Source organism: Toxotes jaculatrix, chromosome 17 (assembly GCF_017976425.1).
Source record: "Toxotes jaculatrix isolate fToxJac2 chromosome 17, fToxJac2.pri, whole genome shotgun sequence".
Taxonomy (NCBI): domain Eukaryota; kingdom Metazoa; phylum Chordata; class Actinopteri; family Toxotidae; genus Toxotes; species Toxotes jaculatrix.
In genome coordinates this window covers 5,151,632-5,179,085 of record NC_054410.1, presented here as the reverse complement: position 1 = coordinate 5,179,085, position 27,454 = coordinate 5,151,632, and the positions used below count along the sequence as shown (strand labels likewise).

General features: G+C 41.2%; 3 protein-coding genes across 3 annotated transcripts; 1 reads left to right on the top strand and 2 right to left on the bottom strand.

The window, feature by feature from the left end:
• Window positions 1–537: 537 nt before the first annotated feature.
• Window positions 538–3,760, bottom strand: ddo (D-aspartate oxidase). Its single transcript, XM_041060995.1, has 5 exons — window positions 3,552–3,760; window positions 2,196–2,401; window positions 1,893–2,001; window positions 1,616–1,792; window positions 538–1,378 (listed from the first exon to the last, which is right to left on the bottom strand). The coding sequence occupies exons 2-5, from the start codon at window positions 2,368–2,370 to the stop codon at window positions 820–822; spliced, it is 1,020 nt and encodes a 339-aa protein (XP_040916929.1). The 5' UTR covers window positions 2,371–2,401; window positions 3,552–3,760; the 3' UTR covers window positions 538–819.
• A 158-nt stretch (window positions 3,761–3,918) lies between these two features.
• Window positions 3,919–9,181, top strand: zbtb24 (zinc finger and BTB domain containing 24). Its single transcript, XM_041059931.1, has 7 exons — window positions 3,919–3,956; window positions 5,174–6,055; window positions 6,263–6,430; window positions 6,650–6,733; window positions 6,829–6,912; window positions 7,024–7,105; window positions 7,803–9,181. The coding sequence occupies exons 2-7, from the start codon at window positions 5,224–5,226 to the stop codon at window positions 8,665–8,667; spliced, it is 2,115 nt and encodes a 704-aa protein (XP_040915865.1). The 5' UTR covers window positions 3,919–3,956; window positions 5,174–5,223; the 3' UTR covers window positions 8,668–9,181.
• A 93-nt stretch (window positions 9,182–9,274) lies between these two features.
• si:ch73-242m19.1 lies at window positions 9,275–27,408 on the bottom strand. Its single transcript, XM_041061271.1, is given in 45 exon segments — window positions 9,275–9,431; window positions 10,053–10,204; window positions 10,465–10,527; window positions 10,674–10,794; window positions 11,160–11,369; window positions 11,948–12,100; window positions 12,597–12,731; window positions 12,813–12,965; window positions 13,289–13,456; window positions 13,964–14,011; window positions 14,143–14,292; window positions 14,532–14,644; window positions 14,743–14,863; window positions 14,948–15,086; window positions 15,229–15,452; window positions 15,644–15,826; window positions 16,196–16,291; window positions 16,580–16,733; window positions 17,168–17,306; window positions 17,609–17,777; window positions 18,027–18,138; window positions 18,495–18,671; window positions 18,818–18,867; window positions 18,965–19,076; window positions 19,174–19,301; window positions 19,545–19,679; window positions 19,764–19,857; window positions 20,029–20,181; window positions 20,495–20,697; window positions 20,788–21,016; window positions 21,100–21,221; window positions 21,668–21,868; window positions 21,991–22,323; window positions 22,512–22,715; window positions 22,867–23,002; window positions 23,309–23,634; window positions 23,983–24,084; window positions 24,630–24,782; window positions 24,914–25,065; window positions 25,305–25,389; window positions 25,499–25,693; window positions 25,942–26,055; window positions 26,164–26,274; window positions 26,428–26,500; window positions 27,269–27,408. Coding segments are annotated over 45 exon segments (6,585 nt in total). The 3' UTR covers window positions 9,275–9,377.
• Window positions 27,409–27,454: the final 46 nt, after the last annotated feature.

The window sequence follows — 27,454 nt, the reverse complement described above, 5'->3', positions numbered from 1 at the left end:
AAGCCTGTGATAAGTATTATTCACACTATGAAAATCAATTAAGTTTGAGTCAGACATGAGCATATGAAAATACGTATGACTATAAAAAGAAATGCTGAGTAGAACTGCAAATAATTTCAACGAGCAACAAACAGTACACATTTTTTTTTCTTTTTAGTTTTGGTAAATTCCTAGTTTCATACTGACCTGAAGATGTTAATTTTTGCTCTCCAAATCCTGAGGTAAGAAGGTCTGCATTAAGCAGTAGACTTGGAACTTTAAATAATATTATTAATTAAACCTGTGCTTTTCCTTCTATGACATGTAAACTGTTGATAGAAAATGTAATAGTTGAACAACTGCATCCCAACGAGTGGGCCTTTGTTTTTAGATATAAACATGAGTTATTTCACTTCAGTTTCAAATCAGTAATTTATGTAGAGAATTTTCTTGTTCATTAATTTTATTAATAAAGTTTTCTTTGACACATACATTGTAAAAATGCTAACAAGGCTGTTAATCACCGTTCTACGCTCAAATCAAAAAATTTTGGTTTCTTTGAATGAAGTTCATCACTCTGACAGTAGATCTCTGCACCACTACTGGCACCACACTGTAAAATTAAAGTAGTACCATACATGATAACCATCATCATTCCAATAATTATTTTTCTATATACGCTGAAAAATGTAAACACTACAAAAAATTCATACTTAAAGTAGATTTGAGTTGTTGACATGTTGTCTATCAGTGATTTACATCTCAATCAATCATGTGTGGTTATTTAAAGACTAGATTTATCAGCAGCAACTAAAATCAGGATTTAGTGGCAAAATTTGTTCACAGTTTTGCTTGTCGAGGCATTTCATGAAGGCACTGTCTGACCAGCCCCAGTGCATCCAGGGCGGTACCCCAGGCGAGAGTGACTCCCCAGCCCCCGTGGCCGTAGTTATGGACCACGGGTACTTGGCGACCCTGCAGCTGCACCAGCTTCCTCTCCACCCTTGGGTTCCTCCTGCTCGGCCTCAGGCCGACCCACTCGCTGAGAACTCTGGCTTTGCTGAGTGATGGCTCCAGCCTGCTGCAGCGCTCCAGGATGCCCTTTGTGTCTTCCTCATCCACCTGTAGTCTCTGGTCCCCCTCCTGCCTCGTGCCGCCTACAGTGACACTGTTTATGCCGGGGTAGATGTAGGTCTTTCCATCTCCATCCCTGATGAAGTGCTGCAGCCAGGGTGCCTCCATCTTGAGGACCTGGCCTCTGACAGGGTATACTTGAGTGTCACCCACCAGCATTTTGGAGCCCAAACCAGAGCAGTTGACAATGATATCATAGCTGTTGCTTAATTCCTGAAGACTGTTGACTTTCGTCTGTTGCACTTGACCTCCAGCTTTTCTAAACCTTTAGAAAATAAGTAGCATGAGAGTATATTTAACAGTTTTTAATATGGTCAAAGGTCCGTTTAGTAGATTCAAAACTTAAGCTTAACTAGCTTAACAATTATAACCTACAAATGTTTTAGGGTTTTGGAATTTTACATTTTAAAGAAGAAAATAATGACTCAACACCAGTGGATATCATATTCAAAATGTGAATAAATTCAAACAACTTGACATAAATAGTGAATAGAGGACAAACCTCTTCTCGAGCCATGGCAGGTAGCTTGAGCATTCACACTTTATGGTGGTGAACGCCTGGCCAAACTTGTGATCTGGAAACCGTTTCAATTCGCGCTCAGTCATGACTCGAAAGCCGATCACAAACTCTGACCAGAAGGGCTTCTTATCTGCTGGAACCTCTTTGAAAATTTGCCACCTGGAAGGAAGTCAAAACAAAATCACCAGAAGCCAAGAGATCTATTTTAATAGTAACCCGGCTGAGTAGACGCCTCTTTCATGGCTCAGATGATTGTTACCCAGAGCTCAGCATTACTCCAGCTTCAGGTGAGTGTTGTGATTGAGCAATGGCCAACAGGTGATCAAAGCTGTACTTGAACCAGTGTCTTTGTCTTTCCAAAGGAATATCTGATAGAGAGATAACAGTAAAATCACTTATTTCCAAGATGAAAAACTAATGTGTGCTGCATATTTACTTTAACTCTGAGGATGGATCTTGAATTTATGTACTTTAAAAACAATGTCACCCTGGTAAACCTGCACTGACTACATAACATTTTGAAATAATGTGACACCCTTCTGAGAGAGATCTTTTTACATACCTGGAAACTGTGCAGCAATCAGGATCCCAGCTGCTCCATCACTGGTGGTGTCCGGGCTGAACTTCTCTGCCAGCAGAGTAACGGAGCACAGAGGAAGAGCCTCAGCGATGCAGACAGCAGTGGAGAATCCGATCACACCGGCTCCCACCACTACAACCTTGACACTTTTCATCATGGACAGAGCTGCGTCTCAGACTGGAGGTAAACTGGAGGTAAAGGATTCTGTCAAATGCTGCAAGACAACCCCTGCTTTGATTGACTCTTACAAAGTTAATCCACAACTAGTAGCCTTATCTAGTGCCTTAACTGCCCCACTTTAGTCCAAAGACCTGTCTTTGTAATAATGCATTACACAACAGATACTTTAACCTAAGTCACAGACACAGCCATAAAAGCTATTTTTATCTTATTTGAAATTTTACATATTTTCCTTTGATAAATTTGGGTAATTTTATTAATATGTCTGTTAATGTTAAAGTTCCCAGGACATGAAATGAACGAAATGAATTACTTTAAGTGATGCATTTAAAATCTTACTTGAGTAAAATTACTTAAGTATTATATTATAATATAATAGTATTATATTATTATATTATTATAAGTATTATAAGCAAAATGTACTTTAAAGAACCAAAAATAAAAATACTCGATACACAACAGAATGGCCCCAGTGTTAGTGTTTTTTTTTTTTTTTTTGTTTTTTTACAGATGCTTAAATTTGTAAAGAAGAATTCAAGTAATTTTAACTTGCGCTCATCAAGGGCATTTTCAAATATGATTCACAGACTTTGTATTTTCATTATCAGTTAAGTGGTTTATTTATTTTTATTTTATGTTATTTTTTGATTAATTAAATAATTTCTTAGTCTGTACAATACACTGTGAGAAGGAGAAAAGTCAGAATTTCAGCAAATTGCTTGTTTTCTCCAAACTCCAAAAGATATTCACTTTGCAATGATACATATATATCTATACTATAGAGAATCAGTAATTTTATTTATTTATTTATTTAAAATAAATTACCTAAATAAAAGCATTATCAGAACTGCTGAACGTTTTTTTGTTCACCCTTATCATAACATGCATCTTGTCTGAACATTGTCTATTCTCAGCTTTTTCTACGCCATAAAATTCACCATGACCATCCAAAAGAATTTTCTCTACAATCCCTGCAAGGTCCAACCCTAGAGTGGCACTGCAAGTGGGGCAAGAACAGGTTTTGACTAACCTTTTCCAAAGGGCAGGCAGCCTGAATGCAGACAGTCAGTGCTTTGTAATTTGATCATATTTAACATTGTTTTTCAGGGTGTCTTATTTAAAATCGAAATGCAATCGAGACAAACCCCCTTGGCCTACCTGTCGCACCGACGACTGTCGCCAAATGTTTATTTCTTCTGCATTTACAGGACGTGCAGGTCCTAAATAAAGTCTCCTCAGTAATGACAACGATTATTTGAATGGGAAAAAAATCCCTACATAAAGTGGCCCGATTGCATAGAAAATTTCTTCAAACATGCGGATTTTTTTACATTTTAAACGAATGTTCAAAGAAATAAATCGGTCGATCGTTCTATGCCTGTTCATGCGAGAAACTGAATACTTGATCTATAGAACATGCGACGATTTTCAGCCCGTTCACAGAGCAGGAGCTTGTGAGCGCTCAAGCGTGTGCAGATCAGCTGCGTGTAGGTCTCGACAGACCCGGACTTCTCGCGCGAAGTCATTCACATTCATGTCCTCCGTCCACCGCCTGAAATGAAGGTAAGGTCCTAAAAGCTCACTGTTTTAAATTACGACGCGGTTTGTGAGCTTGAAACGGTTTGGGTCTTGTCACTGAGTAAAGTGTAACTGAAATACACATCATTATTTCAGTGGCACACTTTTGTGTCGCTGATAGTTCTGGGCTGTTTCTGGTTAGCAGCGGATCCATTGTTTGAGACGATGGAAGTTAGCTAGTTTGCTAACCTTCAAGTTGCTCACGTCACTGCACAGGCTTTATCTGTAGTTAAGAAACCAAACATTTGCAGGCAAACTTTGAACAAGTGTGGTGGGCACTACAAAATACTTGCTCAAAAGCATTTTAAATCAAACTATTGTAAAAATATACGGTCGTTTTAAAATTATTTGCAGCTATGGTTTCCAGTACTAGTACCGAAACAAACACGTGAATTAATAAAAATGAATCGATCAGCCGCTGATAATCAATATGATTTCATTAATCGTCTATGGCATTTTTATCTATAACATTCATAAACCATAGTATTTTCATTATTAGTCAGCCTGTTTATTATTCTTTCAACTAATCAAGAAATTGTGTAGATTGGAAAAACCCAAAGACATTAACTTTACAATGAAACAGAACAGAAAAGCTGTATTTCTTTCTGGATAAATAACTTTATTAACAAATATATAATCAAAACTGTTGATTGACTAACAGATTAATGGACTAATCACTGCAATGTTAGACTAAAGACTGATCAATACAGAAAGTAATAATTAGTTCCAGCCCTTAAAAAAAAAAAAGTTGTTTCTACAACAGAACTTTTATGGTAAACATAGAGCTGCAAGGATTGGCTGATCCTCAGCTGATCAAATACTTATTAATTGACATCTATCTTGATAATCAATTAATTGATTATTTAATTTTTAAAATAAAAATACCAAACATTTTCTGGTTTCAGCTTCTCAAATGTGACGATCTGCTGCTTTTGTCATATATAACTTGAACATCTTAAGGTTTTAGACTGTCAGTTGGACAAAACAAGCTTATTGAAGACATCACCTTAGGCTCTGGGAAATACCTGACAGATTAATCTAAATAATCATTAGCTGCAGCCCTAGTTAAATGGCAGCATGGAGTCAGTAGTAAAGGCAAAGTTAATAAAATTAAGTTGCTAAATTTAAATTCACATTTGCACAGAGAAAAGTACCTCTGTTCTTTTCACTCAGTCTTATGCACTGTTGTCTTGTTTTGACAGATTCCTTAAATTTTCCCCAAGAACAGAAGCGATTGTTTATTGAGGGGAAGATGTCTCAGAAAACAACAGCCACGCCTTCAGCTCTCATGGCCCTTCATTCAGATTCACATAAGCAGAGCATCTTGAGCAAACTGGACAGGCTCAGGAAGAGGGACCTTCTGTGCGATGTTACTTTTGTTGTGGAAGACGTCCACTTCAAGGCGCACAAAGCCCTGCTGGCAGCAAGCAGCGAGTACTTCTCTGTCATGTTCACATCAGAAGATCACGGTAGACAGTCTACATATGAACTGGGCGGTATGGCTGCTAAGACGTTTTCTACAGTGCTGGAGTTCATCTACAGTGCCCAGGTGTCTCTAGAGGAGAGCGCCACAGAGCAGCTCCTGGCCACGGCTCATCTTATGGAGGTCGGTGACCTTGTGAAAGTGCTCACTGAACTCACACGTTCTGCTGCAGGGGTGAAGGGTAATGAGGTGAAGGCAGACAAAGCTGCAGAGCCTGATCTGTCGAAACGCAAAAGAGGACGGCCAAAGAAAAATGTGGATCTGCCTGTTACAGAGCTGGAGGGGAGAAGTCCACCATGTGAGAGCTCTGAGGAGAGCCACGCCGCAGATGTGGACCGTGATGATGTAGATGTTGACTCCTTATCTAAAGACGATGCAGTTTACGACCCAGGAGCACACCAGAGCCGACAGAGCAAACGCGAAATCAGGCCTCCACTAAAATACAAGAGTTACACAGTGGACACTGACACAGCAGTGAGCAAAGAGCTGGGGAAAAGAGGAAGGAAAAGGAAATATCCCAGCACAGAGGCCCGGTGTGAGGACTGCGGCAAAGTGTTTAAAAATCACCTCTTTTTAAAAATTCACCAAAGGACTCATACAGGTAATCAGACTTGTGAGTTATGATTTAAGGAAATTTCTCAGGGTTAGAGAAAGGACAATAAAGACAAGGGTTTAGTTAGCAAACAAGCAGCGTCCATCACAGATGTTTAATTCTCTTATGGAAAAGGTGTTAAAATTTAATCATTTCTGGTGATATTGTACCTGTACGCACACACCACAGCTTCACTGTTTCACACTGCTCCCCCAGGAGAGAAGCCTTTCCGGTGCCTGGTTTGTGGGAAGAGTTTTACCCAGAAGCATACTCTGCTGGTTCACCAGCGCATGCACACTGGAGAGAAGCCGTTTGTCTGTACTGTCTGCTCCAAAGCTCTCTGCACCAAACACTCCCTACAAGAGCACATGAACCTCCACAAAGGTAGGATCTGATGAAGTTAGAGTTCTGTGTATGTTAACTGTGATTTAGTGTAGTCAGAGTATATATTTCTTTAACCTTTGAGAAAACTACATTTTCAGGAATTAAGTCAATATGTAATCATATTTAATGCTTCTATTAATCATCAAATTGTATAGTCTGCCACTGTCTTGTTCTCTCCTGCTCAACTATATATTATTTTTGTTTTCTTTGTATCCACAGAAGAGAAATCCTTCGACTGTGATAAATGTGGAAAAACTTTCACTCAGAAGAGGCAACTTAAAAGTCATTACAGGGTTCATACAGGTAGGAACCACACCCCTTCGACAGCAGCAGGTTAATTTGAATGTATTCACTTTAAATGCTGAATAAAGTGTTTTTTATTCTTCTCTTAATTGAAGGTAAATCATTGCCAGAGTGTGCTCTGTGTCATCACAAGTTTATGGACACGGCTCAGCTGAAAAAACACCTGAGAACTCATACAGGTAAAAATCAAATCAGACTTCATCAGATCTGCAAATAATTACTAGGGAGATATTAAAATTAACAATATTACAGATGTAAAATCAGTATTTATGTGTATGATATTTTTACAGGCGAGAAGCCTTTCACATGTGAGATTTGTGGGAAGTGTTTCACAGCCAAGAGCACACTGCAGACTCACATCAGAATTCACAGGTGAGAAATAGATTCTTTCATTCATTTCTATCATTCTTTCATTTTCAGGCAAAAAGAATGGGTGATATTAAGCTTGTGCAGTAAAGGGGTCTTTCAGTTACATATACAGTGTAAAGTTCATTTTATAAAAGTATTTTCTGTATTGGTCATATCGTAGTTGTCAGTTAAAGGTCATTTTTCCATGTAGTTAATTGTATTGACAGTCTCAGTCCAGTCATCTTCTGTTGGAGGGTTTGGCTGCAGCTATTTTTGTGCGTGAGTAATATTAGTAATTTAAAGTGGTATGCTTTGTGTGTGTTTCTTCACAGTTATAATGTGACAAAAAAAAGCTATCAAGTTCTGCAACAATTTCTTTATAGCAATCTCATTCCATGTCATCATCTGCCACTTATCTGGGTCTAGTCCCAGGGGCAACTCCTGCCCAGTCCACAATGCACCAAAGTCCTACAACACCTCCCACAGGTGGTGAGCCCATGGGAGGTGGTGCCGTCTAGAGTGGGGCTCAAACCCACGACCGTGAGAGATTAAGTCTCGTGCTCTACCAACTGAGCTAACCGGGCAGCCAGTCTCATTCCAGTATGAACAAACTGTCTCTGATAGTTTTACGTCGTTCTCCAGGATGAGATTCTGTCCTCTGTTTCTGTTTGATACAGACAGTAGTGTTGTATCCAATCATATTATGTTTATGCCTTTTCAGAGGTGAGAAGCCATACGACTGCAACATCTGTGATAAGTCGTTCACAGACCCCAGTGCAAGAAGACGGCACGTCGTCTCTCACTCGGGAAAGAAACCTTTCACTTGCCCCTTCTGCAGCCTCTCATTTACCCGCCTGGACAATCTGAAAACTCACACCAAATCCCACAGCAAGGAGAGAGCAGCGTCAACGGAGGCCTTATCTGATGCAGCGGCGGCAGACACCTCAGCAGCGCCTCAGGAGGAGGTGCGTAACATCCTGCAGCTCCAGCAGTACCAGCTGCCGTCCAGCTCTGAGCAGGAGATACAGCTGGTGGTGACTGGGGACGTGAACAACATTAACTTTGTGCCGGGTCAGGACCAGGAGATCAGCATCATCACCACAGAGGGAGAGACGGCAGAATCGGCCCACTCTAGACTCACCCTCCTCACCCAGCCATCAGGACATGTGCAGAACGTGGCTCTGGTCGCTGAGGGCGCCGTGGTGGACCACACCCCTCAGATTCAGACCGTCAGTATGCTGGAGGGACAGATGACGCACCAGTCTGAGCAGATGCACGTCATCACTCTGAGTAAAGAGGCGATGGAGCAGCTACAGTCCCACCACGGTCCTGCACAGCCCCTTCAGATAGCACCGCGACCCGTCCAGCAGCTGCAGGTGATGCATCAGCCCATCCAGCAGCTGGCTGTCACTCAGGTGGAGCAACACAGCCAGGCCATTCACATCAGCAGCCAGAGCAGCCAGCCCATCTCTATCAGCCAGACCAGTGAGCAGATCTCCAGCCACCACATCCAGGGACAAACGTTTCAGATCCAGGCAGGAACCGTCTCATACTTGTACACCACGGGGCTGCCGCAGGAGGGCTGAGTGTGGGCCGGAGGACTGGGGACATAAATCTGATGCTGCTGAGGCCAAACTCATATATGCTGCTACCGAACACATCAGTAATGGAGTAATGGATGAACAAAATTACCATTATCAAGTATTTTTAAAGGAACAGGTTTTACTGTACTTTACCGTAAATTCACAATCATATTTTTGTGAGGGGAAGATAATATGCAGTATTATTTTTTTTAAGGCCAGGGTTAACATTTGAGTTACAGAAATCAGGAAATTATATATTGGCAAACATTCATTATGTTTACATCAGCGGTTTAAAAAGAATAAGAATGTATTGATCTAAAAACCTATAATAAGCTTTGTCAGTAAAAAAGTTTATGCAATTCATAAGAACTGTCTGAAAAAAAAAACCAGTTGCCAGTGTCCTTAACTATAATAATATTTCTTACAGTTCTTTCACAAATCTTTCATTAAACTTAACTTGAACAAAAACAGTCATGTGAGACATGTATGGTTATTAACAGTAGAGTAGATCTTGTAATAAAATAGGGTGAATACACTGGATAATAAAATGAGCTGTTGAATGAAAAGGAGCAAAATCCTCTCAGGTACATGTTTTGGCTTTTGGAAGAGAATAAATTAGACTTTGCTCACACACAGCTGCGAGTCAAACAGTAAATCAGCATTTAACAGTCAGCTCAGAAACCACAAAGTACTCGGGGGTAATTTACTGCATCTCACAGCTTTGGTAACAGCGTCTCTGCAGTCATGACACGCACACGAGACGGATCCTGAAAGAGAAACAAAGACTGTTTTGAAAGTTGGTTTTGTACAGGGACAGTGAAACAACACTCTTACTGTTTGACTTAATTATACAATCTACAGTTTATTACATGTATCTTGTAGAACACAGGCTGTTTTTATATAAACATACAGCTGCTGCTGCTTAACATTTCCCTTTAAACTGACTGGGTGGTTTAAAAATAGAGCCGGGCAATGCTGAAATTAAATGTCTGAATATACAATGCATGTAATGTTATATTCTCCCCATGAGATCATTTTGATAACTAACTTAATGTGTGTTGAGCTTCAAAGTTCATTCTTAACCTCGGCAGCAGCAGTTGAGTGAACCGTCTCACCACAAGGTCCATTTAAAAAACTAATTTTTAAAAGAATAAAAAACACATTCCTCTTGTCAAAAATTAAACGTGGGATTAATAAGCAACGAGACTCATCTTTGCTCAATTCAAAACAGTCTGCTCAAACATTTGCTAAATGTACCCTGTGGTGAGCGTGTATAGTTTGAGCATGTGTTGTCCCCTTCCTCACACTTCACTACAGTGCGTTCAGGAGTTTAAACTTCAGTTGAACCCGGTTAAATATACTCTACTGCGCTTCTGAGGCTCACTCACAGCTCTGGGTCTGTGTGTCCTCGTGTTTGAATGACTCCTGGCGGCTTCTGATCTCTGGTGTCTTGGCTCTGTAACAAAATCCTGAAGGGCAGTGTGGTTTGTGAGGCTGCCAAGCTGCAGGGTGGACTGTTGCTGACCGGCCCCGTGTAGACCTGAGACAGAAATAGAACAGAGACTGAGCTTTGGTGCTCCACACTGTGGGCGAAAATGCAATCTAAAACAGAATTTAAAATATCATTGCAAAGTAACGAGTATATAGATTAACCAGTGCCTCTTGTAATTTCACTCCCGTGCTGCATGAGCGGTTACAAATCCAGGTATAACACACAAGATATGATTTTTTTTTTTGCAGATTGTCTCGTCTCTGCTCAGAGATGAAGGTAAGATTAAGATGCTGCGGTGGGTACAGTACCTGCTGAGGGACTTCGAGTGCTCAATCTGCTGACTGACAGCATGTAACAAGTCCTGCTTTGCCCTGTGATAGAACAGAATTGGAAATGAAAGGTCAAGTGGAATTGTTTGAAGCAAATGGAGAAGCTCTCCATTTGCTTTAGGACAGAGCAAACTTGTGGGCTGAGAACGTGTCCAGTATCTAGAGACAGTGTCTGTGTAAATGTGTACCTGTTGTCGAGGTGCACCTGGAGAAAGTTGCTTCCCTGTCGTTCACCTGGTTTTTGAGCTTGTCCACTTGCTGAAAGGCTTCTTGTTTGAGGCAGCGCTCCTGATGTAGCTGGCTCCTCACCTGCATCCATACAGTCATAAACATAAAAGCTTTTAGCAGATACTCGTTGTTCCCAGAGGATGAATCCTAATAACTTTGGCGATGCCCTGATTTTTCCTCTAGTGCCATCATTGTGTCACAGTTTCAGTTTTTTTTTTTTCAGTTTCACCTGAAATGAAAATTAAGGTTCAGAGAGGTTTTCTATGTAGTTTGATGTCCTTTTATGTTCTTTCAAATAAGTCATTAAAATTTTACATTAAACATCTTATTGATGTTCCTGAAAAAGTTTTATGGCCAACAAATGAAAACTTTTCATTTTGGAAATACAGTGCATGGTTTTGACAGGACAGTGGTGATATGTATTTTATGTCAGATAATTCACAGACCTGTCTGATCTCTTTGGCACTGCGTTGCCTCTGTAACTGGTTCATCCTGCTGCCTCTGTCCAGCTGCTCGCTGAGCGCCCTGAGCTGTCTGTCTCTGTCCTCCACGTCAGCTCTCATTTGTTCCAGGCTCTGCACTCGGTAACTGTCCAGCTCCTGCCTGCTGCGGGCCTCCTGTGCAGACTGATGCCTGGCCACCTGGAGCTCCTCCGTCTGTGAGCAAGTGTCAGTGGGTATGTAGTGGATACATCAAAGCTGTAACTGGCAGCTTCTTAGTTTCTCAGTGTTTAATTATGACCCTTTAACATGTCAGTGCTCACTTCCCCATAAAGTTTGACTCGTATCATGATGTGTGTGGGAGCAAAATATGTCACTTGTCCCAGGTGAAGAGAGGCAAAGGTTACCCCAAACCCATAAATTTCCTTCAAGCTATTAATGTTTTAAAACCTAATTTCCAGCCGTGACACAAAAAAGGAGAGAGTGTACCTTTAAAGTCAGAATCATTTGGATACACTTACTTGAAACACTTCACAATAAGCTTAAGGAACACAGTGAATGACTTGATACTAAACATTAATTTAAGTTGTAAAAAATACTGTGGTTATCCATTAAATTTCCTGCCGTGCATGTTAACAGTTTGGTGTATTAATACATTTACACGTAGCAGAGTTCTACCTAAACGTGTCCAGTCATGTGTCCATTTACTCAGAAATGTAACTGTGGGTATGTTTTGTTCTACGGTCGATATCTGTGTCTCTGCGGCAGTAAAGTGTGGATGAGGCTTCATGTACCTTCCTGCTGAGCAGCTTCTTGGTGCGGCTGCGCTCGGCCTGGCAGCAGGTCAGCACCTGCCGGGCTGCGTCCAGCTCCTCCTGCAGGAAAACCACCTCCTCCTCTGCTACCATCTTCACTCTGAGGGCCTCGGTGCGACTGATAATCTCCCTCTGGACACAAGTTAGTAACCACAACTTTAATCGATGTGATGCTTTTATAATGTTCACTTTCCTAAACAAGTGTTTTAAGAAAAAGAAAAAAAATTATGATAAATACATGGCAGTAAAAAATACAGACATAATAAAGACATTTAAGAGTGACACACATTGTAAATGATCTGGCTGTCAAAAGAATAATTTAATGCCTAAATAATGAAATATATAGTGGAAAAAAAGATGATTTATATTTTGTCTTCACATCAAATAATAAAAACATAAATAAAATAAAATAAAAATAAGAAAATAAGTTTTAGCAGCCAGGTATTTTATTTCAGGTATTTACACATAAGCGAAAAGGAAAATTAAAACAGTAAGGAGCTAAAAATTAGAAAGAAGTTTTAACCAATGTAATGTATTTACCTGTAATACTTATTTATAACTTATATGAAACTTATAACAGACAGTGAACATAAACTTTTGATTCCTGTTTCTCCATCCTGCTGCTGACCTGCTGAGCCTGAAGCAGCTGCCGGTGAAGCTTCTCCTGGTCGACCACCTGCCTCCATCGACTTAGAGCCTTCAGTTTACAGAGCAGGGCAGTCAGCCGGCTGTTCTCCAGGTTCAACTCATGGACTTCTTCCTTCTAACAAACACATTCAGCACATTAGTGTGTGCAGAAGTTATTCACACACATAAAAGTCTTGCGCTCTCTGCCCTTCTGTACCTGTAACTGTGTGAGAGCGAGTCCATCGTTGTCTTTGGTGCAGCCGTATTTCTTTTTGAGCTTTATAATTCTGTCCACTCCCTCCGCTCTTATTCGGTTCACCATCACACTCACATCCTGCTCCACCTGCCGGTGACGCTCGTCAGCTCTGGCCTGAGGTACAGCAGACAGGTGGTGAGGACAAATACAGGTCTTTAATTTCAACAAAGAGTAAATGAAATGTGAAATAGTATCACAGGAGCAAACAGTAATAAAATACAGTGAATAATAAACATAAGAGTACAGCAAATGAACGGTTATCACAGATGTCATGTACACCAAATATAAAGTAAGTCACTGTAAAAGTTAGAGATCTGCACTATCTTATAAATTTGAATGTAGTTTGTACAAGAAGTGGAAAAAAATCTTTGTGGATAGATGCTGTGTGTGTTGAACTGAGGCTTCTAGATTTAAATGCATGAGATAAAACTTCTCACCTTTAGCTGGACGCAGGTGGAAAAGAGTTGTCGGACCAAAGGGTCGTAACGCTCTTTAAACTTGAGACTGAGTTGTTCTTCTAGAGAACGCTTCTCTTCTTCGAGGTGGGCGACTCGAGCCTGCAGGGCTGAGACCTCCAGCATCATCCCACGACATAAAACAGACACCTGTGGAGCAATGACACAGGATGGTAACGTCCTTTATTTTTAGGAACACACTTTTTTTTTTTGTCTTGATCTCAAAGTGCAGCTGAAGTAGACATAATTTTGGTGGTAAGTTTCAGAGATACCGTGCCATGAAGAGTTGGACACAGAGAAATTTCGGCTTAATGGGGAAAATTCAGAGGATCATCAGTGTCACTAGGACTTTCTATCTGGTGACCACGAATATTTGTACAAAATTTTATGATAATCCATCTGATAAATGACGTTCAACATATGCTTTATATTAGTTTTGTTGTCACCCAGATTTATTCCCCTCTTTGAGTTGTTCTCCTGGTCGTGCAATGAACTCTGAAGTTGCTCTGCGTCAAACACTTAAATTCCCAGCTGTCGAGTTGCTTTCTGGATGACAAACAGCTGAAAACTCACAGGTGTGAGCTTGTGTAAATGTATGAGTGAGTAAAAACCTGAGAGGAGGATTTAGTTTCCTCTGAGCTGATTTTTCTTACCTACCTCTTTGTGAGATTTGCTTGACTGAGACTCCTCAAGATTCTTTAAATCCTGAGTTGGAATGGAATAGTAAAATAAATTCAGCATAAAATTACATGACACAGCTAAGATCAAGTGTCCACATGTATTTGAGGATTAGTTTTTAAATACTGGCTTGATGAGGCGGTGATCTAAACACACACCTGTTCTCTCCGGTACAGAAGCTGCGTCTCCTGCTGCAGGATTTGCTCATAGAAGTGTGAGTAAAGCAGGAAGCTGCGACGCTCTCGCTCCATCAGAGAAGAGCCGAGCTGAGTGAAACACTGCTGGAGATGATCCTGAGAGACCTTCAGCTGAGAGAAGAAACACTCGGGAATATTATTACTCAGCGTGTAAACGTGAACAGAGACGCAGGAAGAAAACCAGAAAACATAATGACGTTTTTACCTATTCTGGGTTTGTAAGTGAAGAGTAAGACGTGTGTAATACAGCACATACTGCAAGACTGTTTCTCTGTTACACAATATAGTATTAAAAGCCTGACAAAGTGGCACTTAGCAAGACATAAAGGAAACAAAGGTAGAACAAATACTACCTGTCCCTCCACCTGCTCAGCTCCTTCCATCAGCTGCTGGATGAACGTCTCCACAATCTGCGGCCGCTCAGGGGACAAAATGTGCTTGAGCTGGGCTTTTTTCCACAGTTCTGACCAAACACACAATATCTGTATTGTAACTGCAACTCTCTTCTGTTTGAAACGAGTGCTTAAATATACATAATTTTTTTGGGGGGAGGGGGGGTACCTGTTGGGAGGCGAGTATCCTGCCGAGTGCGCTCTGAAACCACCAGGCTCAGGTCTCTGTTGATCTTCCTCTGCACTGCCTTGATCATGTCACACTCTGTGCTCTCCAGCAGCCTGTGTAGCTGAGACGAAGACATTTCACAAGGTATTAAAGGCTTGTTATTGAGACATATGGTCGGCATTGTGCGTATTTGTTGTACTTCTACCTGCCAGGCTTTCACATCAACCTCTGAAGCTCCAGGAGGGGGCAGGAGAGACTGACTGCCAGAAATCAAGACCTCGTAGTCACGTTCTTTACCCATTTGTTGAGCCAGAGCTTTCATACTGGGGTAAAAGATTTCAGCTCTGTAAAGCAAATACAATTTAAATACGGGATTCAATAAAATATATATATATTTTTTTTTTACAAATAAAAACTAGCAAACTTTAACAATATGGCTGCTTAAATCTAAAAAAATCCTCACAGTTTCTGACCCTCTTGCAGTACCTGTAGAGTTTCACAAACTGCTGATACAAACTGGGCGTGCTGAATGTCTCAGGGCCCAGACATCTCAGAGCCCAGCTCTCCTTGAAGACCTGAAGCTGCTTCGTCAGCAGGAGGAAGCCTTTCAGCACAGACTGGACTCGGACCGGATCCTGAGGAGGAGGAGTGGAGTTTGTCGCACAAGTCTTCTTCTCTTCTACCTCAGCTTCTGAGCAGCTTTTATTCTCCTGAAACAAAGACAAAATCCAGTTAACATGACCTGACATATAACAAATATATATAATGTATATATATTTGTATATATAACTGTTTGTGACCATGACCAGCCTTTTAGATACACGAAACAGATTATTTACAGGTTGTGTTAATAACCCAAGTGGTCTAGTTGACCTGGTTAAGCATGACCTGCCGCAACAACTTAAAAACAGTCTCTTACTTCATTAGGTTTTCCGTCCTGCAGAGTGTCATCTTTGTTGCCATGGAGACGAACGGGCGCTGCGTCTCGTCCACTGTTCAGGACGTCCTCCATGAGCAGCGACACTCCGAGGATCGCCGCATTGGCCTGCAGTCTGCTGCAGCCACTCAGACCGCTCAGACACAGCTGCAGATAAACACAACTCCTCTGTGTTATGTGTGTCTCTATTAAAAGATGCAATTTTCTGTTGCAATATTTTTGTTAGAGATGTAATTTATTATTTCTATGAGATATTTATGTCTAAATTTGACAATTTGATCTGTGGATCTGGTGGATGGAGCTTGTGTATAAAGCTGCTCATTACATTTCAGTATTTCTTGTGTGATAATTAGGACAAAAGTGATAATTTTGTCCTAATGGTGGCGCTACAGGACACAAATCATCAGGGGGCTGAGAATATTTTCCTCAGATTTCAGGGAAATGTGGTCTATGGCTCTGAAACTCTGAGTTAGACTGCCATCACCAGGCCACAAGAGGAAATATTAGGTGTTGAACCTGCATGCAGTATTCGATGGATGGTATGTCCCAGACATGCAGAGGGAACAATCCATGACAGGCAATGAAACTTCTCCATGAATACATCCTCTGTGCCTGGAGAGGAAAACAAAAGGATTCACATTAAATGTGTGTGTGTGTGTGTGTGTGTGTGTGTGTGTGTGTGTGTGTGTGTATATATATATATATATGTGTGTGTGTGTTTGTGTGTGTGTGTGTATATATATATATATATATATATATATATATATATATATATATATATATATATATATATATATATATATATACAAGTTTTCCCTCATATTTACATGTACTTATAAATTACTTATAAATCATGATAGGATATTTTTTGTCTATATTGGTGTCTAAAACTAAACCAACCTGACAGCCTCGAGTCTCCAGAGGTGAAGGAACAGGCAGCGTGAGACTGAACACGTTGGTCTGAATGCTGTCACTCAGCAGAGGGAGAGCCGTCGTCATGTTGTCACTCACAGTCTGGTAAGAAGCAACATCACCAGAAGACAGGAAGGCCTCTCTGAACACAAGAAAAACATGACTTTAATTTCATTTTATCTGTTTATTGTGTAGTGGAGATAAACAGATGATAGAACACGTGGGGAGAGAGAACCCATCACATCCAACGACTGTTTTATAATAGTGTTTGTTTGTCACTAGTTTGTTACGACCAGGTCTTACAAAAAGTTGAAGTGTAGGTTGCCTTCAGCAAGAAGAAAATAGTATGACCAAACTGGGATGAGTGCAAAGCTCTTTCTCTAAGCAAAATGTCTTTTTATGATTAGTGGGGGAAAAATCGATTCTCATAAAGGAGCTAGAACATCATAAAAAAGGGAACCGGCGACAAGAGCACCACTGAAAGCAAATAAAGAAAAGCAAGGAGTGACAGTTCCAGGAGTGTCTTTAGATGTATTCGTGACCGACAGTCAATAAGGCCGCAGCAGGTACACTGACCTGATGAGGTGTCTGACAGCAGTGTCAAACTGCAACAGGAGGACCTGCCTGCGCAGCTGCAGCAGACGACCCACAGACTCCGGGCTGCTGGGATCAGGCAGACAGTCAACCTGTCGCTGGATCTCCAGCAGCTCTGCTCCTGTGTAACAACCAGAGAGGTGGCGACTGAAATGTAGTGAGAACTACTGTTCTGTGATTGATTATCAGCGTATTGGTTTGTATTGGTCTTTTATTAGAGAGTGATCATTTCTTGGTCTGTTTTGTTCAGCTGTGATTTAATAGATGTTTTTATCTGACAGTGAAAGCTGTCTGTGAAAATGGTCTGGACTAATTTCATCCACCATCTTTCCTGCCACTGACTGGGTAATAACAGCTCAAGACATTTCTCTTAGTGCTAATATTTCCATATGGACAGGTGCTTTAATGGAAACATCTACCTACCGATGCCCTCAGTGCCTCCCCAGTCAGCCACGCGATGTGAACCCGGTGCCCCGTGGCCTCTCGTGGCGTTTTCAGTGTTTCCAAGTCTGAAGAAACTCACCAGGTAATAAATAATGTCATGAAGAGCTGAAACTATCTGCAGAGTGTGATGGAGAGCTGTGGCACAGGCCTGTTCAGATCAGATCAACAGAGGGGGGCAAATTATCTAATGACAAACAGCACCATAAAATAAATTCCAGAGGATTTAAACTCTAAAAAATGACACTTAAAGACACTCAGACAGTTTTTAAATCACGGAGGACAAAAACAAGCACAAAACCGCTGCAGACAAACGCTGATCTTCTCAGATCTGTGGTCCGTACCACAGATCTGGGATTGGTTATTAATAGTGTCCAGTGAAAGAGTGTAAGCATCGCACCGAAACTTCCAGCGTCTTGAACATGTGACGCACTTCAGAGACGTGAGGGATGACCCACAGGTTAAGGAGAGTTTTGCCGTCAGCAGACAACAACTGCGGCACCTGAAAGGTGCTGTTCGAGGGAGAGAAAGGTGTGATCGCAGATTACAAGAGAAAAAACACATCTGTGTTTTAATGTTATTAGAATATTTAATTATAATCATTATGAAAATAGAACTCTTCTGTATTTTTGTATCAGTGGTTGTGATCATGTAACATGTTGTGACCATGATTTTTTTTTACTTCTATATAAAACGGTTGTCATTTGCTCAGTGAGATGCCTGACGATGGTCACTTGACTGATGTTTATTTAATAAATCATGTATTTAATAGATCGTGTTAACAACAAAAGTAAAACAAAAAAAAAATACACGTAGGTATGATTCTATTTTGCACATTAATAACCCATTAAGTTCAAACTAGTTGTACCTGGGGTCAGGGCAAAGGTCAGCTCCTGAATCCGAAATGACTTTGGGCTGGCTGGTTTGTCCAGTCATGAAGTGGGACTGACGGACGGAAGGGATGTCGTCCAAAAGAGAGGTTAGACTGTAGTAATACGCAACAATCTGCGCTCTCACACAATACTGAGATATCTTTGTGTTGAATCTGTGGAAACATAGACAGATATAGTATCTACCTTTAACATGTTATTAGGTTGAGTGACTAAAAACCTCAGTGGAAGTATTATGAGATGGGTTGTATGTTGGTTTGTCTGGTAACAAAAGGAGTGGAGTTGCTTTTAATGGACGTACTTCCTGAGAAAGTCGATTATGAGGCTCCTTTTGATCTTTGCTGCTTCCTCCTGCAGAGTGAGAGAAATTCATTTTACTTCACAGGCGGCTGATCACATTTGTCATCCTGCTCAGCCCCCCGGAAATCTACCACTGTGTGCAACTCACTGGGGTTTTTATCAGATCCCCCACGGCCTGCTTCTTCTTCACAAATGAATTCAGCATCTCATCACGCAGACCCACTTTTTCCAGCTGGATGGACACAAAGGCTTCCATCAGCCTGCAGTAACAAACAAGATTCTGTTTATTAAAGAGCCAGCACAAAAGCGCAGATAATCATCACCAGTGCAATTTGTTCTTTAAGTGGGGAAGATTACCTGTCCTTGGTGGTGGTGGGAGTTCTCGTGGTGGGCAAAGAGCTTGATTTTTCCTGCAGGCTGTCAGTGGCGCTTCCAAGTTTGGAGTCGGACCGAACATCTTTATCAGAATGAGGGGCTTCTTTGCCCTGGGAAAATAAATTGGAAAACAAATTCAGATGTCCCACAGTATTTTTTTTTTTACAGCAATTTATGTTAAAGCAATAACAAACAATATCCTTGCAACAATGTCCTGCATAAAATCCATGTAAAAAGAACTAAAAATGTGCTTTAAGTATCAAAAGAAAAAGCACTTGTTCTGCAGAATAATGGCCCCTGTGACAACTATATATAACATTTTCAGACTATTACCACCACTGAAAAATACACACCTCAGCTGACGATGTCACACTTTCTGCCCAATAGCAGAGACAAGCCACTTTCACAGCACTGATCAAGGCGTTCTTCTGTGTGACCTGACAGGCCAGAGTCACCTGGAGGTTCTCGATACTCTCTTTGTTCATAAGCTATGAAGGGGGAAAAAAATCTGTTCTGTTTTTTCATTATTTTCTTTATTTATTTTGAAGCTCCAATGGTTCATTTTAGCATACGTGAATGAGTGCCTCCTCTGAGCCGAAGCTAAACCTCCCGAGCTGGTTCTCGTCCAGTTCCTGGATAGTCAGAGGCAGGTGGGACGGGGTGAACCTGCCGCAGACAGTGCACGTTAATTCCCTCTGAAACATACTTCAGTGCTCTCGTAGAAAAAGCAGAAATAATAGAGAACACGACGAGAGGCAGGGCTGAGAGGTAAAAACATGCATACAGTCCAATGGAAGATTTAATCATGGAGATACGATGTGGAGCGGGGTCATTTACCTGTCCACCGAAGTGTCATCCTCCAGCACCGATGTGATAAAAACAGGCCTCTGCTCTGTTTGGTCTTTCGGTTCAGCGACCTCAAACTGCACCGGCCTCAGATACAGGTGGAACTCATTGAAGCTGAGCTCTGAGGCCACGTTTCTGTACAACCTGGAAATGATTACTGAATGTTACAGCCTGTAACGTGACACTGAACTCCATTAATCACCAGACCGACATGAGAAGACATGGAGCACTTCAAGGACTCATGGACTCATCCACACTGACTTCACATTTTAGCTCAAATGTTCTCAGAAAGGGCGTAAACACGAAAATCTACAGCTACTAAATGAACTTTGAGGTGAGATTGTTTGGTGAATTTATAAAGTTTGCTAGTATTCCAAAGTATTTTGGTATTCAGGATGATCAAGTCAACAACACTTCTACAGGAAAACCTCTTCTACCCTGATGTGTTTATCTTAACTGTGCCAGGTGTGCCGTCTCAGAGGCTGACTCCAGCAGTCGATGGCGGATGGTGACGAGCTCCAGCAGCTTGGAGAAAGTTTCCACTGAATACGACCGTTTCTCTCGTCCCTGCTTCATGTCCTTCTCCTCTGCAGATTTCACTAATGACAGTCCCACCTTTTGGACCAAAATTGGGTCCTCGACAAACACATCAGAGAACAACTGAGAGCGGGAGGAAAAGAAACTGAGTTAAACTCTTTCCTTTCTTCATGTAGATTCATTTGAAAAGCGCCCAGAGAAAGAAAAACCTACATCCTTCTGTATCTGGGAGCTGTAGGAGGCTCCAAGTGAAACCAGGTTGTTCCAGCTCTGCAGGGCCTGCTGCAGGAACTTCTGCTGCAGGGTGAGTTTGTCAGAGACGCTCGTGGCTCGGTGCAGCTGACAGAGCTCCGTGTGAGCCTGGACTAAACTGTGATAGACTGCAGAGGCCAGGCAGAGGGATGGGTGAACCTCCAGGAGGAATACGCTCATCAGCGCGGGGCTGCAAACACAACACAACAGGGTAAAGACGAAGGTACAAAATAATGAACTTCTGGAGGTGAACTGAATTCTCTGTTTACTTGCCTGCTGCCTCCAAGTGAGACCCTGTGTTTGGGAACGTAGTTCAGCGGAAGGCCGTAGTCCTGAAGGGAGCCTTTACGATCGTCTCTCCAGATGCGTTGGAGGTACTGCCGCTGTTTTTCAATCTGACGAGACGAACAAAGCGAAATGTCACAAATTTTTACGCATCTGGACAGGTTTAAAAAAAGATTAATTTTTCCACAAAATGCCAGTTATTAGATTCAAACTAGAACTGCAATTAAAATTTCTTTTCACTATAGATTGATCTGCCAATTATTTTCTCTATTAATGGTCATTCTAATCAAATAAAGGTTAAAAAACAGAAAAATGCCCATCAAAATTGCCAACGATGTGCAGAAAATCTGAATATGTGAGCAGATGAAACCAGTTACTTGAAAAATGAAAAATGACTAAAACAGCTGCAAAATAATTTTCATTCAATCTACTAATCAACTAATCGACTAACTGCTGTATCTCTAATTCAAACAATAACACTTATACATTTGCATCCACCCATAATCCCCCTGCACACGAATATAAATCAAATCCTTCGCAGATTAGCTGTTTCCACCTGATTATCCAGAACGCCTTTGATCAGCAGCTGGTGACTTCGCAGGCAGTCTATCTCAGCTCTGTAGGCCTGAACAAAGTAATCCTGGTTCAGGTCCAGCTGTGGTCTGCTGTGCATGATGTCAGTGATAACTTGGGCCAGCGCAAACCTCTCCTCAGCCCCTGCTGCATGCTGGTAGGCTTCGCAGTAACAATCCATGAGCTGGAGAAAACAAAGAGAAGCAAACCCATTTTAGTGGAACTACTCTTTAAGTAAAATAATTTCATCTCAGATTTAGAAAAGCAAATTATCACATCAGTTGAGTTCTTTGTTTATCACCGTACCTGTACTTTGCTTTCCAAAAACTCTGCTTCACACGTCCACAAGTCCAGAAGCACTGCAACTCGGTCCACATCTGTTCCGGCCCAGGAGTGGATGTCTGCCGTCGAGGCCGATGCTTCCTGAGCTTTTCCCATTTTCTCTGTCCTCCTCCTCTGGACGAAATGTGAGCCGACTAGAAGAAGCTCATTCTCCAGCGTGTCCAGGTCCTTCAGAGCAGCATCGTACACGATGTAAAACCCTCTCTGGTCCTGAGTGTGGACGAAACGCTCCTCAGTGCTGTAAAAATCATGAAGATTCTCCACCTCTGCAAACTCCATAAACTCTGAGCAGTGAACCTGTAAAATAAAGAAGACATATACTTTATTAATGCAAACAAGAGAGATAATGCATACTGTATATGTTTATACCTTTTCTGAAAGGGTTTTTTCTTTTTATGCTTATGTTTACAACCCCAGCTGATTTGTTATTGCAAAGGGTCAAGACAAACTAGGGATGTATCCTTGATGAGGCCGGCTGACTGTACCTTGTAGTCCACAGGAGAGTTGTTGCTGTATTGGAGCGAGCCGAGACCTCCCGCCTCCCCTCTTCCTCCTCTGGCTGCATTCATCCAGGCTGTGTCCTCCGCTGTGCTGCACAGCTGTCCTTCTTCCAGCCGCAGACCCGCCAGGTCAAAGGTTAAAGTCCTCTCCAGAGAGCGCAGGTAGTTCAGCATCCCCAGAGACACACGCTGTGAATGTGAGAAACAGGGATAAATATTTATGATAGAAGATCACTTTTATCCATGATTTTTATACTAATTGTTTTTTAGCAAACGACATCCAGTTGACACCTATGCACTTACAGACTGCCATATCATACTGTGCTACAGTTTGCCTCACCTGGAGCTCTCTAAGTTTGAGGTGACGCAGGTAAATCAGGGACAGGTAAGCGCCCCTGGTTACGACGGGATCTGACGTTCCTTCCTCTAAACTGTCATCCAGACCCAGAAGCTGCAGGCTGTCCTCGAAACAGTAGCTGTTTATAGAAGTTTTATAGAATACTCCTGTTTTTGATGCTTTCAAGGTGAGTTTAAAAAAAATGGCTGTTGACAGTTTCTAACCAACAGCTTGAGAAAAAAAACCCCAAAAAGGTTAAATACACCAGAACATAAAAATGTTGGAAATCTTCACATCAGAAAAGCAGAAACCAGGTAATGTTTTTCTCAATAATTAAATAAAAACACAAAACAAAATTGATAATTAAATGATTGTTGATTGACGTCATATTGTTGCTGTCTTCTTTGCATAAGTAATACACACTTTTCCTTTGCTGACCTTTTACTCTTCAAACTCCTTTTGGTGGTGCCTCCTCTCCCTCTGGATGTGGAGGAGTAACTGTGTGTTTCCTAACAATACAAATGTCACATTTAACATTTTGGCAGAACTGAGGAAAACAAGGACGTCATTCCCATCTCTCTGAGCTGAAAACCGGATGATACGTGCCTGAGTTAAACTTGCAGCGTTGTAAATACTCGTCCAGATCTCGGAGACCTTTTGTCGTCTTGTTTTACTGCTGTGTGAGACGGATGAGGGCGATGTAGATTGTGAATCACTAACATGAGCGCTGTGGTCTTTTAGAGCTGCAGCTACGTGGAGCAGATCAGGAACCTGATCAGATACAAAACACAGTATGAGATGCCTCAACACCGTTTTAGAATAAAAATGGAGATTGTATGGATTGGATTGCATGTGTTATAAAATATTTGGAGCACCAGAAGAACAAGGGATTTTTTATTGCACATGATAGATAATTTACTAACAAAACACTTTAAATAACATTTAGTAGCGACCTACTTTATATGGGAGGCTTTATTAGACCTTGTCAGTCTGGTGATTGAAAGAGTATTGTTAGATGTCCTCTGACCAACATGATTCATGTACAGAATCATGGAAAATCTATCCACTATCTATCCACTTTAAATCAATGCCATGCCTCCTTTAAAGGACACAGTTCACCTGAAGAAACCTGCAGTGCATCCTCAGCAGCTCGTCCACAGATTTCTTTTCCTTAAGGTTCATGACAAGTTTCTGTTGCCATGGATCCCGTCTGGGCTTCACCTAACAAACAAAAGCCAAACACTCAATACCTACTGTCCTACAAAAGAAAAATTATCATGTTGGCATGTTAAAAAAATGGCTGCATACATACAAAAGGGTGTTGTTAAAGCTTGAAAAATGAAGAAAAATTACTGAGAAAGTATCTTGAAAATAAGGATGTTTAAGAAGTGGCCTGTGAGAAAGAATTTTTGCCTGGTGATTCATCATCCATTGAGTAAAAATGAGAGATTTGCTGTATCAACAAACAACAGTGCTGATAAAAATCATTATATGTTTAGTTCAGTGGTTCCCAAGATGGCAAGATTATCAACACAGGAAATCTATACTTTTTTGCCAGTCTTCCTTTATGTTGTGATATGACAGATTATTTACTTCATATTTTATACAAATGAAATCTGTTAAGAGGGATCATGAGCCCAAAAAGGTTGGGATCAGCTGTTGAAGCTGAGAAACCCAAATCATCTGACCACCTTTAAAACAATTAATGAACATAGTGCCATAGAATTATGTAGAGTGACTATTCGACCTCAATTATTCTGTCAAACCTGAATGAAAGGGATCCAGTTGGCCTCCTTCCTCAGAGCCATGCTCGCGCTTTTCCTCCCCCACTGGCTCTCTGCGGCCTCCGTACCATCGTACTGAGGAAATGTTTTCATCTGCTCTTGTCGCCTGAAGATTGTTCTGAACTCCCTCCACACCTTGTGAGACAGGGGCAAAGATTGAGTCCCAAATATAGGTGATAACCAACTTTACATCTCGACTGATGCCGTTTAAACACATTTATGTCTGTTTGTGTGTATATGTTTTGTAATCCATCATACAGCATTACCGTGCTGAAAAACTCCATCTCATCTGCAGTGGTCCTGAGTTTTCCAGTGTCGTATGGCAGGTGGAAGTAGGTGATTAGTGACTGCAGCTCAGGTAGGAACGCCTCCAGGTGAACAGAGAGCAGGGGAACAGTTTCTGCTTGTCCTGAAACTCCTGTAGTTGAATGTAACTATATATCAAAATCTGCGAATATTTGCCAGCAATATTCAGAGCCCCCAGGAGGAAACCGTTTGATTTTGGATACTCAGATATTCAATGAGCTTTTCCTCAGGTCAAGATCTCACTACCTACTCATCTGATTATCTAATGCTCATGAAAACTCTTTTTTGAAATGATCTCCAGTGTCAGTGTTTCTAAAAAGATTTTGAGGCCACGGTTGGTTTGGCTCTCACCATCAACATGTTGATCCTTTGCCTTTGTGATGGTTGGCTGAAATTCTTTATCTTCCCTTTCACAAGCTGGTATATAATGCAGCACCTGTTAATTAATGACAAAGCAAACTCAAACAAGGAAATCAATACTGTAAATAAAATACCAAACACAGTGGATAACAGAAACAGATGCTTTACAGCTGTGGGGTTTTTACCCTGAGGAAGCTGTGAATGGTCTGAACAGAGTGCAGGTGGCAGACCAGCCACCGGAGGTAGACAGCCACATCGTCCTGAGTGAGCAGGTTGGCCGGATTTCCTCGGCCGGTCAGGATCTTCTCTCTGCTCGCTGACAGTCTGCGAGCTCTCTGAACAGCGTCCTCGTACTCACTCGTCAAATATGACACCTGATCCTGAGAGAAAACGAATCTGACGTGATCTGGTAAAAAATGACAAGGCTTTCTTTGTGTTATGTGTTTATGCCTGTGTCATATTTTCTCCCCTCACACTCCACATTAAAAAAATCTCGCTGTAATAGCAGAAAACCAGTGCAGTTACACACTCAAGGAGGATGATCCCCCAGAAGAAAACCTCCTGTCGTAATGTGTCATTTTTGAAGTGCGAGTAAAATGAGACTAAGGTCGTCTTTTCATGTTGTCACCTTGTAATAAGGATAAAGCTTCTCAATGACGCTGGTGTGGCGGCAAAATCTCCTCCATCTCAGCATGAGCAGATATTTGATCTGAGCCAAGTTATATGATCTGTCCGTATAAAACTGTGGAGAAAATTACAAAAAAGGAAATTGGCTTTCTGTTCTAATGCATGTGAACTCTTTTACTTTTAAATTAAGTTCTGTTTTCAGGAGTGTTTGTTCTGTCCTCACCTGGTGCAGGAGAGGAGGTAGACTCTCAGGTGTGTACTCAAGACTCAAGCAACTCTCCAGCTCTCTCTGCATCACGTCAGCCTGAGATTGAACTGGCAAAGCTTCGGCCACCTGCAAGCAGGTTTAAAGATTGGCTGCTTAAGTTTGATTTTTAACAATCCAGAGGCTCTACTTCCTTCTCCATGACCTTGTAATTTACAAATTAATTTTCCTTATCCTCCTGACTCTTCTTGATAAAAATCAGAGATGGATTTTGGGTCATACCTGAAGCCCTCTCCTCAGTGCGTGTTCTCTCTCCACACGGAAGAAGGAAATATCTTTTGGAGGCAGAACAGAGCTGAAACAACACTTCAAATTAATAAAAATCTTTCTGAACAAAAAACATTTAAAGCAAGGCTCTGAAACTTTGAAAAGATTAAATAAAATCCTCCTCTTACAAATAAAAAGCTGAATTCATAAACTGAAAAATGTATAAACCAGTTTGACCGAATGTATCTGGATTTTGCTTTTAAGTTCCACCTACCTGGCAATAGAACCTGTTTAAAACAGAAGTGAAAGATTCCCTCCAGACATGTTTTAAGACACATAAAAAACATATATGTATAACAAATTGCATTTTTATCACTTTTTTCACAAAAAAAAAACCAAAAACTTGATTTACATGAATGAAACCAACTTTATTAAGTTCTACTTTTTCTAACTCTTGGAAAAATCCTGAATTTATGAACACACATATATTTTTTGTTTCAAAGGATTAACTGGGTGGACTGGAGGTTCTCACACGTGTGTAAACTGGTATACTGGACTTGGATTGGCTTCCAGACTAGTTGTGACAAAGTCGTGCTTCTACATACACGTCCTAAACTCAGATTTAAGGTGAGCACAGAGAATATTTCCCCTTCAGGTGATCAGCAGACGCGTCAAACTCTGTACATTCATCATTCTGCACAGTGAAGCTCAAACAGCCAAGAGAAGTAAACAATTAACAAAAGAGCAACAGATATTTTTTACAGACAGTTATAAACAAACACAAAGAATTATTTGGAGCTGTTATCTGACACAAGCCGAGTATAAAATAATCATTCCCATCACCAAGCTTCCATACCTGTACGGTCTGGAAGTCCCTGCTCCATGTGGAAATCCATTCTGCTCAATTTCCGCCCTGAGCTCTGAGAGTTGATGCGACAGCTCTGCCTCCATCTGCTCCACTCTGACAGAGGACGAAACCCTGTACACGTCACACATGGCGGACCTTCTTCTTCTTGCTCAGGATCAACACATTCAGAAGCTG

Coding starts and splice junctions, on each gene's coding strand:
- ddo (XM_041060995.1), bottom strand. CDS start 2,370: ATGATGAAAAGTGTCAAGGTTGTAGTGGTGGGAGCCGGTGTGATCGGA. Junction 2,002..2,195: donor GATTGCTGCACAGTTTCCAG/GTATGTAAAAAG, acceptor TCTCTCTATCAG/ATATTCCTTTGGAAAGACAA. Junction 1,793..1,892: donor GGAGTAATGCTGAGCTCTGG/GTAACAATCATC, acceptor ACTTCCTTCCAG/GTGGCAAATTTTCAAAGAGG.
- zbtb24 (XM_041059931.1), top strand. CDS start 5,224: ATGTCTCAGAAAACAACAGCCACGCCTTCAGCTCTCATGGCCCTTCAT. Junction 6,056..6,262: donor TCACCAAAGGACTCATACAG/GTAATCAGACTT, acceptor CTGCTCCCCCAG/GAGAGAAGCCTTTCCGGTGC. Junction 6,734..6,828: donor TCATTACAGGGTTCATACAG/GTAGGAACCACA, acceptor TCTTAATTGAAG/GTAAATCATTGCCAGAGTGT.